At 33.9% G+C, this 17967-nt stretch overlaps 4 protein-coding genes across 4 annotated transcripts; 1 reads left to right on the top strand and 3 right to left on the bottom strand.

The window, feature by feature from the left end:
• Positions 1-405: 405 nt before the first annotated feature.
• LOC145977619 (uncharacterized) lies at positions 406-3364 on the bottom strand. The gene is made up of 2 exons (XM_083109704.1): positions 3210-3364; positions 406-3136 (listed from the first exon to the last, which is right to left on the bottom strand). Exons 1-2 carry the CDS (start codon positions 3362-3364, stop codon positions 583-585), a joined length of 2709 nt encoding a protein of 902 aa, XP_082965830.1. The 3' UTR covers positions 406-582.
• A 1106-nt stretch (positions 3365-4470) lies between these two features.
• LOC145974466 (uncharacterized) lies at positions 4471-6001 on the top strand. Its single transcript, XM_083104310.1, has 2 exons — positions 4471-5347; positions 5420-6001. Exons 1-2 carry the CDS (start codon positions 5283-5285, stop codon positions 5985-5987), a joined length of 633 nt encoding a protein of 210 aa, XP_082960436.1. The 5' UTR covers positions 4471-5282; the 3' UTR covers positions 5988-6001.
• A 2556-nt stretch (positions 6002-8557) lies between these two features.
• LOC145974325 (4-vinylanisole receptor-like) lies at positions 8558-11487 on the bottom strand. The gene is made up of 4 exons (XM_083104119.1): positions 11356-11487; positions 9763-10237; positions 8989-9219; positions 8558-8898 (listed from the first exon to the last, which is right to left on the bottom strand). The coding sequence occupies exons 1-4, from the start codon at positions 11485-11487 to the stop codon at positions 8558-8560; spliced, it is 1179 nt and encodes a 392-aa protein (XP_082960245.1).
• A 593-nt stretch (positions 11488-12080) lies between these two features.
• LOC145977618 (4-vinylanisole receptor-like) lies at positions 12081-13916 on the bottom strand. The gene is made up of 2 exons (XM_083109703.1): positions 13706-13916; positions 12081-12421 (listed from the first exon to the last, which is right to left on the bottom strand). Exons 1-2 carry the CDS (start codon positions 13914-13916, stop codon positions 12081-12083), a joined length of 552 nt encoding a protein of 183 aa, XP_082965829.1.
• Between the last annotated feature and the right edge of the window lie 4051 nt (positions 13917-17967).

The raw sequence follows: 17967 nt of genomic DNA, 5'->3' as shown, positions 1-17967 counted from the left end.
ATACGCGAAAACATCGCACCATCGGTATGAGACCTGCCGACGTCACTCCAGCGATCGCCGAAAAACTTTTAAATACGGTGTATAGCAACGTAAAAATTGCGGCTCCGACAAAATTTAAAGTAGGCGATTCGGTACGCGTAAGCAAATACAAGACCATCTTTGAAAAAGGTTTCACACCTAATTGGACGACCGAAGTTTTTAAGATTGTCGAGGTGCAGAAAACTAATCCCGCGACATTCATACTCCAAGATTCGCGTGGAGATCCCGTCGCTGGAGGATTCTACGAATACGAATTACAACGCGTCGCTAATCCCGACGTATATCTCGTGGAAAAAATTTTGCGGGAAAAGGGTGATGACGTATACGTGAAATGGTTGGGAATGGATAAATCATACAACTCTTGGATACATAAAAATAGTGTATTATAAATATTTATTAAAATAATATACATATAAACTATATAAATAATTTAATATATAAATATTTAATAATATAAAAATATATAAAGTGTATTAAATATAAAAATATATACATGGTTATGTACAAAATATACAATTAATAATAAATAAAATATACATTTATTTACAATGGTATTCTATAATGTCCCCACGGTAACGTATCGGTGGTTTCGGGTACGATATACCGCTTATCGTCGTACGGACTCAGAGCAATTTTCGTCTCGCAGATCGTGTATACTTGGTGCAGTTTAGATCGTATACACGACTGCTGACGCGTCATTTCAATTTCTTCTTTCAAACACCGCATGTAGTCGTCAAACGTTATCGTTCTCGCAACAACGTTACTCTTGACACCTTTAACTTTCTTCGTGTCCTTTTTTCCATTCACTCGTAACGCGTACATCTTTGCTCTGAGCCCGACGAATTCGGTCATTATGGTACCGTTGTTTTCGTCCTTCATCAGGCCCGGTACCTTTTTATTTACAAGCGGTATACCATACGCATTATCCACTGCATAATCGCTCGTGTCGAATCTGATGATATCGCGCTTCATATTCTCATACACATCCGCGCACTCAATGTGATATATGAGACTATCCGTATCGGTGTACATTACCTGGCATTTGTCGCGATACATTGGCGTCATATACTCGTGATGAAACTCGTACAAACATGTCTTGGATATGTCGAGTATGCACATACCCACGTAAATCGGTTTGTAGAATTTCACCTCGAGTTTGCGCAATTCCACAGCGATTAAGTTTTCTGAAAAAACGCTTCTGCTGTGGAAATTTGGTTTCGCGATCATTGCCTCTGCGCCATACCGACCATCCCACTTTGTTAACAATTTAACATCGACACGATTGCGCACATTTTCCATCGTTTTACCAAACACTGCATTGTTCATTAATTTATATAAATTTTTTTCGAAATCATTTTTAGCCAATGTTCTAAAATGTGTATTTAATTCTATGTAATTTCGAAGCCACGGAGATTGTGAAAACTGTAAAATTCGATGTATTTTTGTTACGCGAAGACCGTGACGCGTACACTGCTGCAGGTTGCGATAGTGTATCACGTAACGCTTCTTATCGTATAGCGTTGCAAGCAGTTTAAATTCCCGCTTGCCAGGTGGTTTGTCGCGTGTCGGGCAAAACGGCAGGTCAGTGTGCGCATCGTGAAGATGTTGCGGGTACTCGAGGTCCACTTCGAGGACATAGCCTGTAGGCGAATCTAGCGTGATGGATGATACATCAAAATTGGTCACATCGTCGACCCATTGAAAATTGGCGTAAGGCAACGGTTGACACATTGCCCATCCGTACAAATTATTTACATCAAAGTACATCAAGTACGATGATGGTTTCGATGGATCGTACGACTCCATGTACTTGTTATTAGCGCGAGCGTATCTACCCGAACATTGACTCAGACCGCCGCGTATACCACGTTCGATGAACATAACCATGTCGATGTCAGTAAGCAGCTCGAACGTGATCTTGGTATGTTTCAACATGGCGTCCCACGTGTATCCGGGGAGAGTATAGTAATACGCGGGGTCGAGTCCGTAACTTTCGATACATTTATCTCGAAAGTTTTCGAAAATGTCTGCTAATAACAAGACATCAATTTTAAGATATAAATCGCTATATTCTCCTAGCGTTCGAATGGAGAATCGCGTCCAGATGTTCTCGGCGTGCGCGTAATCGCTCTCGGATACAGTGTCACCGGTCAAGGAACTGTAAAACGATTCGCGCGGTGGTAAACACGTATCTTGCAACCTCTCTACAGAGTCGATGTATTCGTACGGAAATACACCTTTTCGCGTTAACAAATTGAAATTTTCTGTTGATAAATTTTGAAATTCTGATTTTAAAATTTTGAGTTTATCTTTGTCCAAAAACGATGCCAATTTGTCGAGACTCGATGCGAGAAATTTGAATGAATCGATGAAACGTAATTTTACATGATTTTTTGATTCTTCATCCATACAAACATCTTTTGTAAACGAAATATATTTCTCTTTTGTTATCGGAAGTAACTCGATTTTCCCTTCGAACGATGTGGCTATTTCCTCGATAATGAAATGTGAATCATAACCGGATAAATTGTGAAAAACTATGGGAATACAAAAAGATTCTTTATAATTTAAATTGCAATTTGAGTGTGCTGGACCTCTGTACCGCCCGGTCAGATGGCAATGATCGCGAACGCGTGTATCGTCTTGCACGAACGGTTTTTCGCATATATGACATTGAGTGGCGCTATGGAATTTCTCCCACTCTTCGGACGTCAAATTTACCATGGGGACATTTGTTTTTAAAATATTTTTTACACGTAACGCTAAATTTTTGAGGTCTGCGGCGAACCATGCTATACAATCGGCGCTACGACGCGAATGATATGCCGATAAAGATTCGTCGTATGAACAATGTACATAATAAGCTAAACTAAATACTTGGTGATGTTGATATGCGTTTTTCTCTTCTTCCGTCTTGGCCAGAACGCATTCCAGGTCGGCGTAGACCACAAATGGAAGCCGCTCCTTCCGATTAAAGTTGTTGAACGATAACCACTTGTCCTTATCGCTCGGCAATCGGACAGCGCAATCATTCATCTTTCCACAGTCGACCGTATGCGACTGCAACTTGGTGTCCGAATTAAAATAATGCAGGCATCTGTAAAAGAAAAATTTTTTTAGATTTATATACAATTTGCTACATAACTTATAATTATTCAAATTAAACTTACCGATCGCAGATATATTTTGGATTCTTGTGTTTGCTCAATTGTGAGCTCACGAGCCGGGATAAATTCTTAACCCAAGTGAAATGTCCGACGCTGTTGTCGTCTTCAATGTACAGCAAGTTGATATGCTTATCCTGCTTCTGCTCCGTAAGACGCATCGGGACAATGCTGTTCTTGTCTTCGATGCTGTACACATTTATAGAAATGTCATTGGCAAGTTCAAAATTTTTTATTTGGTTCACAGTCACTGGAAACTCAATGTCCCGGAGATTCAGCACTGTCGTGTAATGCGGGTACGATGATTCCCGATTCGTGTCTCTTTCGGCGGGGTATAGGGCGGCGACCACTGCCCACGCGAAACATGCATTGTCCTTTGATTGTACATTAATCACCGCTCTTTTCAACATAATCTCCCGCGGTAACTTAATGTGACATCCCGCACGCATAGGATTATACTTATTTATATTTACAGTTAAATTTAATATTCGCGACAAAGCCCACCCGCTGTCGCGTTCCTGAAACTCTTCCAGAGACGCTAGGGTGGGTTCGATAACGCGCCGTTCGTACCACTCGCGTAAATCGGATGTGCGAAAGAGTTGATAGTTTCGCGTATTGATACTTTTGTTGGCGTGTTTATCCCCAGCCACGAATTCACCGTTAAATATAGTGTTCACTTTCACATTACAGTGTTTTTTCATAACGTCCTGCACATGTTCTATCACTATGTCTTTGGCGTCATCGAGAAATTGGCGAGGTTCAATGTGATTATAGTTTATCACCGCACCAGTCGATACGCGACTCTCGAACGCCGTATCAATCTCGCGCCACACAAGTCTATTTTGACGCGCGCTACATCCGGCACCCGCGTGTACGAAACGTCCACGTACCGAATTTTTCAACCCTTCGAGGCGCGCGATCCGAGCAATCAGCGATTGTCGATTTCCGATCGATAATCGCGGTCGCTTGATGCGACTTTGCTCTTCCAACGACTCGATGTATTGGTCGCATCGTTGTTCCCACACAATGTAATCTTCCAGCGAATCAATCAATGTGGATTGCTCTCGCAAATTTTGTTCCTCCATATTGTAACACACTTGCGAAATGCGCTTCCCAATGATAGTTCCGGATGTACTTTAGCAAAATTACTGGCGGGGCGTGCCTCTTGATCATGATTTATATACTGTCTCGTGCATATCATCGAACATTCTAGAATGATTTCATCTTAAAAAATTCCCTGGAGTAGCGTCTGCAATTTAACCTTGATAATTTCGCGTTTTGTCACGTACATTTGAAAAATCTGATGTGGTTGCATCGGGAGCAGCCGTAAAACGGCGCTTGATTTTAGCACATTTAGCTAAATCTTTGTCTAGGGGTGATGTGCGTTTTAACCTTGGCGGTTAATCTTTGTTCCGATGCACATCTTAACCTTGAAAATTTCGCGTTTTGTCACGTACATTTGAAAAATCTGACGTGATTGCATCAGGAGCAGCCGTACATCGACGCTCGATTTTAGCGCATTCAGCTAAATCTTTGTTCTGATGCGCAATTTAACCTTGAAAATTTTACGTTTTGTCACGTACATTTGAAAAAATCTGACGTGGTTGCGTCGGGAGCAGCCGTACATCGGCGCACGATTTTAGCACATTCAGCTAAATCTTTGTCTAGGGGTGATGTGTGTTTTAACCTTGACGGCATGATTTATATACTGTCTCATGCATATCATCGAACATTCTAGAATGATTTCATCTTAAAAAATTCCCGGAGTAACGTTTGCAATTTAACCTTGATAATTTCGCGTTTTGTCACATACATTTGAAAAATCTAACGTGGTTGCGTCGGGAGCAGCCGTACACCGGCGCTCGATTTTAGCGAATTCAGCTAAATCTTTGTTCTAGGGATGATGATGTCATCGCAGCCGTATATCGGCGCGACAAAATTTTAGAGGAAATTAAAATGTCGTGTCAGCAATAATCCCCTCTACATTGCAATTTGCGATACTATTTGAATTGATATTAATTCTAATACGATCAGTATTGCATCAATCGCGCGTGTGAAAGGTTCACTGAAGAAATCAACATGAATTTTTACGTTCCGATTCGAAACGGTGAAACTCCACCGTGTAAGAAGCAAAAATGTGACACGTAAGTTTCGATCTTTAAATATTTAATTATTTAATTTTTTTAAATATTGATCTAATTTATATATTTTTATAGCATTCAGCCTCGTCGTGCGACTCGCATACTTGGAAGAAGATACGCTCTAACCCCAACGTCGTACAAGTATTTGGACATTGGAATAAGCGTTGGAGCTGTGTCGTACGTGGAACTGATTCTCGGTGATAATCGAGGCAATCAAATAGTGTTGCCTTTTTCAACGTGGAATTTGTTGATGCAGAAGCAAGCAGACATTGAACAATTTCTACAATCGACTGCTCTCGCATTAAGGATTGGAGATTTATCGATCGAAATGTATCAATCGAAAATTGTAAAACTCACATTATGTGACAATTCTTTGTACATGAAACCACCGACATTATTACATTTATTTAATTTTGAAAATTGTATCGATCATATGCATAATTGGTTATGCGAGAATACGTATCTCGTAAATGAAAAATTTAAACAATTTGAAACTGTTTTACGACGTAACAATATTACTACTGTATGCGATGCTGTAAAAACGATACGTGATAGTGACGTCTTTAACAGCGAATCATTAATCGATTGCGAATTATTAACATGTGCTGTAAATGATATTCTTTACGATGCGTGCAATAAATAATTATTTTTATTCCATCTATGATTTTAATTCTTTCCTTCCATACGAATAAGAATAGTTATACTTTTCTCAACACGCTCCGCTAAAGATGTAGAGAAATGCTGAGGTAGATGAGACGTGATGCTCTAGTTGGAATGAGACAAAAGATATTAAAAGATATATAATGAAGAGGAGCCTGCGACATTAGAATATTATTTCTTTCGTTGTTCTGTGCTTGTCACAAAGTTGTGGAGAGTGTGTGAGGAAGAAAAGTGAACAAAATTATGTGTATTCCTAAACCATACAAACCGAGGTCCGATCCTCGCTTTTACTCTGATCTCCCGAGAATACACATTGCAAAATGTTTCTGGACCGAATCCTACCAACGTCGAAACCGACACTACTGCAAGGATTGTCGGTACGGATTTTATCGAAATTATGCATTAAAACATAATTATTTCCACGGGTTCTTCGAGGGACCGTTTACACCGTTTAGGTGCTGTCACTGCGGCACGGAGGTAACGGTGATAAGATCTGTCCTAGACTGCAAGGATTGTTACCAGGAATATTGTCATACGTTCCGTACCCTCAAGAGACAAGGATATGATGTAGATAATATGTCCATCATAGTATATAATACTGACCGAATGGAAATATGGAAGATACATTTTTTACCATCTGAACCTCCTAGTATAGAAGAGCAACGAGAGGAGTTGCTGGAACCTTATTACATGCTGCCTACTCAGAGCGAAAATTCGGCGACGCGTAACGAACTCTTCTTTCAAGAAACATAATTTGTAAGTAACTTTCAATTTATAATATATCAAAAGTTCTAAAATAAATTATTAAAAACTATTCAAATGTCTTTTTCTGTTCCAGGAGCGGCTCCACTCAGCCCGGCACATCGACCCCTTAGCATTCTAGGAGCGGCCTCCTCCTTAGCCCGGCGCACTCCCCCCAAATATATTATTCTTATTATTTTATTATTATATTATTATTATTTTTTTTTAAATTTTAAATTTTATATTATTATATTATTATTTTATTAGACACACACACACACACACACACACACACACACACAAATTGTATAATACACGCACACATTTTAAAATAAATGTTATATTTAGTATTGAAAAGAAATGTATTTATTTACGCGCCTCTCCTTGCGTTCCCATCCCTTGCGTCTCTCTTGCGCTAATTGTAAGAATTTATCGTTCTCTCTCTCTTTCGTACGCGCTATCGTTCTAACAATAAGTCTCGCGTTAGTTGTAAGTCTCGCGATATCTTCGTTCTCGCTCGCACGCGTTATCTTAGCTATTATCGTTCTCTCTCGCACACGTTGTTCTCGCGATATTATAGTTCTCTTTCGTATGCGTTCTCTTCGCGCTATTATCGTTCTCTCTCATTCACAAGCTCGTCGCTATCACTCACTTACCTTTGCGTCGTCCTGCTCCCACCTATGTGGCATCTTATAATGCGTCGTCCTTGTCCCACGTTGACGCCATCCTTGTCACATGTTGATGATGTCACGTGTCATCCTTGTCGCACTGTCCTCTTCACACACTTTACGCTATCCTTTTCCCACACGTAGCGCTATTCTTCTCACACCACCGTCTTCTTTCCGCGGATCCCCCCTACCCGCGCGGACCCCCTCGTCCATCGCTCGCGCCGCGGATCCCCCCTACCCGCGCGGACCCCCTCGTCCATCGCTCGCGCCGCGGATCCCCCCTACCCGCGCGGACCCCCTCGTCCATCGCTCGCGCCGCGGATCCCCCCTACCCGCGCGGACCCCCTCGTCCATCGCTCGCGCCGCGGATCCCCCCTACCCGCGCGGACCCCCTCGTCCATCGCTCGCGCCGCGGATCCCCCCTACCCGCGCGGACCCCCTCATCCATCGCGTGACGTCATCATCCCCCGCGTGATGTCATCATCTCCGCGTGACGTCATCATCCCCCGCGTGACGTCATCATCTCCGCGTGACGTCATCATCCCCCGCACGTGACGTCATCATCCCCCGCGTGACGTCATCATCCCCCGCACGTGACGTCACCCCCCCCGCGTGACGTCACCCCCCCGTGACGTCACCCCCCCCCGCCCGCGGTTCCCCCTCGCCCCTCACCCCCCTCGGAGCCCCTGCGTTAGAAACCTCATAGTCTTACTACTAACATGTGATCTAATATTTTAAAAATATTGTTATTTAAACAGTTGAAAGAAAAACAATTTTTTTATTATGAAAACAGAAAATCAAAAAATGAATAGAAAAAGAGGAAGATTTATTTTTATTCCGTCGTTTTATTATGTCGTTTTTTAAATAACATAATATTTATCACATTGATATAATATCTTTTATCTTAGAACGACTTATTTTTATCGAGAATGTAATTTAATTTAGAAGTTTTAATGCAATTCCTAAGACAATAAATAATGAAAAAGTTTTTGATGTGCATTTTATTATTATACGAGTGAGAGATTCTTTTGATGTGGCATAAACAGCTGAATATATTGATCATAATTAGCAATTTTATTAAAATTCTGTTATAATGTTTCTCTAAATGATTAATCGGTGAGAAATATGATTTATATCAAATGCTTTATGTGTTCATCATTACATGTAGAACAGACAAATACGAAGCAGAAGTTTTTAGGATACTCATATAACTTTCGAGGTCCACCACAATAAAATTGCCAGCTTGCAGCTTAATCGGAAACTGATTCCACATCATGATAAACGCTATGTTTCTTGTCAACTTCACAGGAAGATTGTACCAAGCGCATTGATAAACCGACTGCGCGACTTCTTCCATTTGCGTTTTTAAATAATCCCCCACGATACTATATACCGTTAACTGTGCCATAAAAGCGCTAAGTACCATAAAACTTTTCGACATCATACTAAAATCGCTAGTTGTTAATGCAACGATAAATTGAAATCCTGTAAAGACATATATATCCGTCTAATATAAATTTTTTTGGCATCTCACCTTTTTGCCGATGCACGAATGCACCAAAACAGCATATTCACCTACTATACATATAAGCATACTGCTGATAAACAATTGTACCACTAAAACAAAACTGACTATCTCAGCGAGCTTCCTAGCCATTCTTATCAAATGATCGTGTCTCAAAATCAGTTCCTTGAAACGTTTGTAAACATCCGGGCTTGTAACATCAAAATTGATGAAACTGGTCTTTAAAATTTTCAATTGGCCACAAATGTGTAATGTAATGTGAAGGAACAGAGAATCGCTACCTTAAAAAATTATGGTTAATAATATCTTCCACATTCGTTGATGTGTTATTGGGAATATATATATCAAAGGACAACTCATATTAAAGAAAAAAATTTTGATATCGATAAAAAAAAATGTTTAATATTTTTTACACAACTCCTCTAGATATTTCATTTAACTCAAAATAAAAAGCTTACTTCATATTTGATAGTGATCAAAGTAATACACTCAAAATAGAAATGCAGAATTTAGAAAATTCATTACAAGACGTCTGATAAATATTTCAAAAATATTTCAAAAAATATCTGAAATAATGTCTAAGATAAATTAATATTTTATATATGCATATAATTATATGAATTTATATAAAATTATATTTTTATATATAAATGTAAACAATATTTGTAATTATTTAATAATTATTTATATAATTATTATATAAATTTATATATATATATATATATATTTATTTATTTATTTAATTATTCAAATATAATAATTATTTACGTAATAATTTTTTATTTATCTTGTATATATTTACATATTATTGCCAAATGATTTACCATGATTACTGGTGCACATGATCATCAGATAGATATATTCAAGCACGAAAATCACTAAATACGTGCTCGTCGAGATGTGAAAGTGCGTCAAGGTACATGTTGACGGAACAGCATACCCCGCCTGATGACCTAGAATGGTTATATTAATTTTACCCTCCTCGCTACTCACTGATGCATGTCCCACGATGAAGATGAGTGAATCGACATAAGTAATCAGCAGGGCGATGATTGAAATCATCCTTCCCCAAGAAGCGTGCTTTCGTATAACGGCGCGCTTCTCCTCGGTGTCGATTGCGAGATAATCGTTCATGGCAGAGGAGTAATTGCAAATCAGATTATCGGCGTATATACGAAACCATATTATTTTTAACAAAGCGAGAATGCCACATGCCAAGAGCGTCAGAGCATCGAGATTCGCATTCGCGCCGGTACAATTGTAATAGAGCTCGAGAGCTTGTACGATCACTATCACGCTCTGCATTAGGAAGCAAGAATCGATCTATTTATTGCAAAGTTGCTTTATATTCGCTTTTTATGTCAATATTATTTTCAACATTCAACCTCGGGAAAATCATAAAATATCATATGATGTATAAAATAAAATCATATAAAATCATATAATATATGTACATGCTTATTAATTTTAAGATAAAACGGTGTAATGTCCTGGCCAATGCTTTACTCATTGTTCAGACATGAGCTTTTTTAATAAGTTATTGAAACGGCTTTGGATAATTGACAATACATAGTCAATTTGAAAACCGTATAAAATTGCTCTGAGTGCGATTTTATATTTAAAATAAACTTTATTATTTAAAACAATTAAAATTAATAATTTTTGAGGAAAAATGTGTTGGTAAATATTTCTAATTATTTTCCATTCAATAAAAATCATTATTTTTATACATGTTCTTATTATATTTCTAAAGACACATACAATTTATAGAATGTAAATATAATGACAGTCATATACAAATGTTTTTCTATTCAATGTATGAGGATGCAAAAAAGATACAAAAAGCCACACACTAGAGGAAATATACCTTAACTCTAATTTATAATATTCTTTTAAATTATTTTTTTATTATTTTTTCAAATCACGAGTAAAATGTATAAACCTACAAGAGCGAAATAAAATGAAGAAGCATTGCTAGAAGCAATGATGAAGGTTAAGTCATTACAAAAATGTTAATGTTTTTTAGAAGAAATAAAAAGAGATGCTATTCTTATAAATATTCAATTAGTATTTTTATTGAGTTAAAATATGAATTTTTGTTTTATCGAATTAAAAAAAAAATTATTTTTGTTGATTATATTTATCTGTGGCTTTTATTTTTCATCGACAGGGGGAAGAGGGAGGGAACGCCCTTTTTATTTTCAAAAAGTTGACTTCATAATTAGAATATTTCAATTAATCAAAAGTTAGGACAATTATTAATTGTAATATTAATAAATTTTATAAATTTCAACTACCAAGAAAACCTTCATAAGTGTATTTTATAAGAATTTAAACAAATGTGTATTACACCGTTTTATTCTATATCGAAAACAGAGGAGAAATCTTGGTTTCTGCCGTAAAATTGAGAAACTTACCAACCCGCAAGTAGACAAGATATGTCGAGCTAAAGCAAACTTATTGTACTCTTGCAAGGGCCAACCACCTATAGGCACAGTTAAGATTTTGAGAGGGGTCATAGCGTACGCCACTTCATCCTTCCATCCCATGGTTGCAATCAAATTGGAATGACAGTTACTACCTAATGCTAGCCTTTGTTCATAATCAAATCGATCCATTGCGGTGGAAGTTGCAGTTCGCGGTTTATATCTTATTGAAATTGTGATGCAATTTAAATGCTTAACATATTATCAAAATGGTATATTATTTTCTCAAGTACAGTTGTTTCAACAATTGATGGAAATAATTTTTTTATGAAAAAAGAACGAAAAGAAAAAGAGACAGTTTTATTTTTCTTTCGCTTTTTCAGTTGCAACTGACTTGCTGTAGTAGTTTCTTTCCAAAATTGCATATTTCGTTATAGATTTCATATAAAATACGATTTAACATAAAATACGATTCGCAGTTTTTAAGTTAATGATTTTCGAATTAAGAATTTAAACACTTTTTCCACAATTTTCATAAAATAAGTTAAATTAAGTCAACTATGAATCTAATCTTATTTGAAATATATATAATGAGTAAAAACGTATTAACTGAAAATATTAGACAATAATATATTTACTAATAATATAATTATATTCTATTTTACGTATTTACATATATTCCCTTGTTTCTATATTTGCAGAAAATAGCAGTCTTTTTATTTATTAAGTGTCACCTGTAAGAACGATATGTATGATAAAGTGGTTTTTAGGAGATCCGTCATAGTGGTTCGTGCGAGATAGAAAAATTTTCCGGCACTGATTCGAAGAGGGATTTTCATTCTCATCATAATGAATATCAGATCCTTCACCATGATAGGTGACATTTCATGCCACGTAGAGCTATATATGGCGTAAACGATCGACTCACTTCGATCCTGCAAGATATCACCGGCATACGTGTATAAAAAGGTCTGTACTAGATAAAACTGAACAGACATCACCATTTTTATCATCTCTTTGTAATCGTGGCTATTGAATGACAGGATAATTCCTATTCCTGAAAATTATATGTAAGATATATTTTATGCATACATGTATTTTTTTCTAGTGTATAAATTATATATAATAAATATATACATCATTTTCAAGATTATTATATTATTATTTACATAATACACTATATAATAATATATTTTACATAAATAATAATATAATAAGAATGATACTATGATAATCTTGAGAATGATAAAAATAAAAAAAATTGCACACATAATAAAATTGCACTTATAACAAAATTAAATTTTTCATTAATTAATTTTAAAATTCATAAATATAAAAGATTCAGAATAAGAAAATAAAAATTATAAATTAACTTATATAATTTATATAAATTATAAATTATAAATTATAATTGAAAACTATCAATTAAAAATGATTATAAATATATATGAATAGAGTAACAGCGAGTGTAAAGTTTAAAAAGTAAAATTTGTATTTCTATTTCTGAATCTTCTATATTCATGAATCTTAAATTAATTAAAGAAAAATTTAATTTAATTATAAATGTGTATATATTATAAATTTTTTCTTGTAATTTTTATTGTCCTTATACAAGATTTTGTGTCGTGTAATATACAATATATAATTGTACGTCCATATGTTAAAATTTTCTTGTGTTACCACGTTTTGATTAGTACTTCAATGTAAAATTAACATACAATCTATATGTTATTATTTTTATAACGTTTTCATGTGTTACATTTATGTCAACTTCATAACTTAACACTTTGTATATGTCTCTAGAAATGGAATATTATTTTGAGTATTTTTAACATAATCATTTTAAACAATCAACATGTCTCAAAGTCAATTTAACATTCTAAGAAAAGTTAGTGTATCTTCAAAAATCTTGAACTTTGACATACAAAATAATTAAATTTACTAAAATTAAATGTTTCTATTACAAATAATTTAAGTTAAAATAATTACTATTATATGTTAATGTCCTCAACATTTCTTACGAGTTATTGTAACTATTTTTTTCATGTAATTTTTAATTAATTTGTATGTTATTTTTACATTACACTTAAAGTCACAATAATAAAAATAAATGTAAAGTAATGTATCAATTATTTAACATTTTTAGTTTGTCAATAAGTAACATAAGACGAATGAGTTATTTTAACTTAAAATTTAAAGTGGACTTTCTGGGACATGTGAAAAATATTATAATTAACATTTTATTTTTTTACTGTGTATATATAGCTCGTGTTTATATAAGATCTTGAATGGATTAAATCAACAACGAATTTGTTTTAAAATTACTATGTTGAATATATACCTGAAGCTGCAATAACAACACTAATTATTGAAAGGCGTAGCAAAATATTGATATTGAAAGCGTCTTCAATATTCCTAGTCAATTCTATCAGCTGACAATGTCTTTTGACCAGTGGTCCGAGAATATTCCCACGATGTTTCTCATCATCGCGCTTTTCGCAGATCTCCATGAATTGTATTCTAAGAAGCTCCAATTGACCACAGAGGTGCATAGTAATGCTGAAAAAAAAGTTGTCACACGCGCATTCGGATATTAATATTAGAAATCCTTGCACAATCTGCATAACATAAAGTGCCTTGTACGTGGAATATGAAACTCCTTTGTACATACACGTTGATGGAAGGACAAAATTCCACGCGGTGTTGTTATCTATAGTCGCGACCTATCGAAAATATATATCCATAGAAATATAACACATATTCTAATTCGAAAGAGATGAGATATTCTTTTTATTATTAACTAAAGATGTTTTGGTGAATTTTATTCAATTATCTAATAACGATTTAAGACAACCTTCTCTTTATTACTGAGGAAGACAGATGCGAACCATAGGATGCTCCCAATAGATGCAACGCTCACGTGAGTCAGGGTGACCAGTCTTCCCGTACGTGCATACGCCATCATTGTCACACGGTACTCTTTTTTCGTAAACGAAATCAACCAATCGTCAATCGCGGAATTGATATTAATGGCGAGTTTTCTCATGTAAATTCGCGGAAAAACGATATTTATCCAGCCATGTATGCAGCTTTCTATTAGACGAAGAATTTCCAAACCGTCTCTAGGAACGTCGCAGTTCTTGAGAGGTTCTATCAGCACGTTCATCATTGTGAGAGACTATAATAAATATAAAAATGCACTGTTTCAATTCTTCTTATGCTTTATTTTAAGTATCATATATGTATTTTTTTCTATTATAAAATTTGTAAAAATGTAAAAATTATAAGAGTATCAAGATTTTATATAAGCTATATAAAATTTTATTTTATTTACAGACGTTCAACTCTTTTTATTTATCTAAATATTTATATAATATTATTTATATAAATATTTATATATAATATTTATATATTTTATATTATATATTATATTTATATATATAATATTTATATAATACTATTATTTATTTAATTGAATTTTAGGATCATTTTTTAAATATTTAAATAGATTCTTACAATTTTATTGCTCTGCTAATTTTTATTAGGAAATTTGCGTACAAATGTTTTTTATTCTTACCATTTAACTTCTATGTTGTGTGTTATATTATTTTATATTACATTATCTTACCGTTGCCGTGAACATTACAAGCCACTGAACAGTGTAAATTACACCATTTTGCAAAGGCCATACACCAAGGATCCACATCATCGATCTTATGGCAGAAAAGCCATAATCTATACCACTGTTCCAATTCTTCATGTTCGGCGATTGTTAGTTTCGATCTCGAAAGATTATGATTGTGCTGAATATTATTCAGTTAAGTCGATGGCTTACTTTTACCCCTCGAGAAAAATTGCTATTGTCTATACGCACATATCTCTTCCGCACACTGATCGGTCTTTAGGATGGTAAGATAAGTGACATGAGTTTATTTATCGCGCATCTCTGTGGAACATTCGATAATGCGCACAATTTTCTGCATATAATATTATTATGTCAGCGAGGAGATGCTTACGATCAATTTACGAATTATACGATGACATCAAGTATAACAGTTCTTGTTTTTCACGAGCAAAAAACTCCTTTTTTGGATGCGTTTATCATTTCATCATATCAAGCGAAACCAACAACCAACAAAATATTGTAGAAAAAAATAGTGAAGTTATATTTGTTTGCAATAAAAAGGATAAAATAGAAGAGAGAAGCTGATGTAGAAGGACCAAGAACGCTCAACGAATATGATTTTCGGTATTTATTTGAGAAAATGTTTGATTTCTTTAGCGATTAATAATTGAAAAATTATCTTAATAATTGTGAAGAAAATGAAAACGCATGCTTAAAAATATTTTAATATTTGTATATATATTTTAAATAGTATTAATAATTTTTAAATATGATACGTCTTTTGAAAATTCTCTCCTTATTGATCTACATTAATTTCTAAGTGCTATTCGCAAAACCAAGAGGTACGATTCCGTTTTGAGAACGTATATTATCGTCTCGTTCGATTAACGTAGAAAAATTTTCCTCCGGTGAAATGAAACGGATAGCTTAATCTCATTATCGCAAAGCACAGATTTTTCATCAACGTGGCAGGAAGTGTGAATCAGGAAATCATGAATATTACACGGAATATGTATCTTCGCTTCCTCTCTATGTATAAAAACACCGTAGCAATATACAAGCGCCTCCGTAAATACGAAATTCAAGACTAGAGTACTTTTTCGTTAATTCGATGTAATGTACTATTTTATAAACTGAATATTATACGTAATCCTGTCACATATAAAAATATTATTTTAAAATAAATAAATAAATTATATATATATATATATATATATATATATATATATATGTCCAATTTGGTAAATTTTGGAAAATTTTGGAAAATTTAAGAATTTTTTATGCTGACCGAGTGAGATGTAGCATAACAATAATATAAAAACTGTTTGAAACACATTGCATTATATATAATGTGAGCAATAGAAAATTTTGAAATATGATGAGTATCAAGCACTCAAGCTGATTATTATTTTATTCAATCACTAATCAAATGGAATTAGAAACATCCATTTCATCATGTACCTATACGCAATAAAAATAACAAATCATAAAAATAATAATAATATAATATGTAGCTAATTTTATATGTAAATTAAAATAGAGCACAAAAAAGCTAAAAGATACAAAATAATGTAATAAACAATACATATAACAGCAATAATGCCATAAATATAGTAACATAATAAATAGTTCTAAATTTTGATGATTTTGAATTTTATATATTAAAAGATCGCATATATATAATTTACAAATATTTTTTTAGTAAAGAATATACAAACATTTTAGTGAAAAATTACAATAATGATTTATATGAACATATGGTATTATTTTTATTCCTCATGTCATGGATGGTTATAATATAATCTAACATTTTGGATTTAAATGCATATTCTCATCCTCATGTCATGGATGGTTATAATATAATCTAACATTTTGGATTTAAATGCATATTCCTTCATGATTTTATAAGATTCCTCATCGTTCTTCAACAATCTTCATACAATCAATATCTCTAGCAAGCTTTCTTTGAGGGACAATAATATAAAAATTTTTATATATACGTTTTATATTTCTTGTATTGGCGTTACAATGAGTCTCAGTGAATGCCATGAATGAAAGCTAAATATTAATAATGATCCTTTGCCTAATCAATTAATAATGATCCTTTATAATTACTTTAAGAAGTACGGTTAACACGTATACAATAAGTGAGTAGAAAGAAACAATAAAACGCATTTGTAGAAAGTCTTCTAATATCTGAACATTCCATGATAAAGTTCGAAATTAACAAACACATTTCTCTCTCTTATTGAATCTATTTACAAAAAAATTTCTGACTAAGAATGATACATAAATATTGTATTACAAATAAATATATATTTAAAAAATTCAAAAGCTATTTATTTAAGAATATTTTATAATTCTTTCGAATACATGAATTCTTGCAAAATTAAGTATCGTCATATTTATTTGCTGCAACATGCTTCTATAATTTCTTTTTTCTTGCTCCTAACATATCATCATAAATGACATAAACTTCATTGCATGATTGTGAACACTGTTTTTTTGTAGCGGCCCTATATAGATTATTTTCATGAGGGCTGTATGAGTGGAGAAGACATATATGATAACATGATATCATCGCTCTAAAGAACACGCGAAGATATTATGGTAATTCCATGAACTGAACGAACAATTCATAAAATTACTCTGCCTGATCGTCATAAGTAAAGGTTCAATCTTGCAAATTTTATGTTGAATTTGTGAATATCATTTTTTTATCAATAATCTCAATCGCAATAAGTTAATAAAACGGTAAAAATTCACCTTTATTATACTTTATACCCTCCATTAATGACTTTGATCTTGACATATATTGTAGGATCATATCCCTAAGTAACATGCAAAAAATAATAACTGCCGCTCATTATTTATTAAAAAATTACAAACGAAAATTTTTTTTTCATGAATTTCACATAGTTTTTGGACACCATGTGCACTTAATAGAATTCTTAAGATTCGTTTATTTACATGTCGTA

The sequence above is a fragment of the Camponotus vicinus genome, unplaced genomic scaffold (genome assembly GCF_025532165.1).
Source record: "Camponotus vicinus isolate PSW18456_S1 unplaced genomic scaffold, iyCamVici1.0 SCAF_1, whole genome shotgun sequence".
Taxonomy (NCBI): Eukaryota; Metazoa; Arthropoda; class Insecta; order Hymenoptera; family Formicidae; genus Camponotus; species Camponotus vicinus.
Note: the sequence above shows the minus strand (reverse complement) of the source record. Positions and strands in the feature narration are given on the sequence as shown.

Excerpts from the sequence above, each read along its gene's own strand:
- LOC145977619 (XM_083109704.1), bottom strand. The coding sequence starts at position 3,364 with ATGCGTCTTACGGAGCAGAAGCAGGATAAGCATATCAACTTGCTGTAC. Across the intron at positions 3,137-3,209 it reads CCAAAATATATCTGCGATCG|ATGCCTGCATTATTTTAATT; the intron begins GTAAGTTTAATT and ends TTTCTTTTACAG.
- LOC145974466 (XM_083104310.1), top strand. The coding sequence starts at position 5,283 with ATGAATTTTTACGTTCCGATTCGAAACGGTGAAACTCCACCGTGTAAG. Across the intron at positions 5,348-5,419 it reads AAGAAGCAAAAATGTGACAC|CATTCAGCCTCGTCGTGCGA; the intron begins GTAAGTTTCGAT and ends ATATTTTTATAG.
- LOC145974325 (XM_083104119.1), bottom strand. The coding sequence starts at position 11,487 with ATGGGATGGAAGGATGAAGTGGCGTACGCTATGACCCCTCTCAAAATC. Across the intron at positions 9,220-9,762 it reads CATGTGCACCAGTAATCATG|GTAGCGATTCTCTGTTCCTT; the intron begins GTAAATCATTTG and ends TAATTTTTTAAG. Across the intron at positions 8,899-8,988 it reads TATGCTTATATGTATAGTAG|GATTTCAATTTATCGTTGCA; the intron begins GTGAATATGCTG and ends ATGTCTTTACAG.
- LOC145977618 (XM_083109703.1), bottom strand. The coding sequence starts at position 13,916 with ATGCACCTCTGTGGTCAATTGGAGCTTCTTAGAATACAATTCATGGAG. Across the intron at positions 12,422-13,705 it reads TGTTGTTATTGCAGCTTCAG|GAATAGGAATTATCCTGTCA; the intron begins GTATATATTCAA and ends TATAATTTTCAG.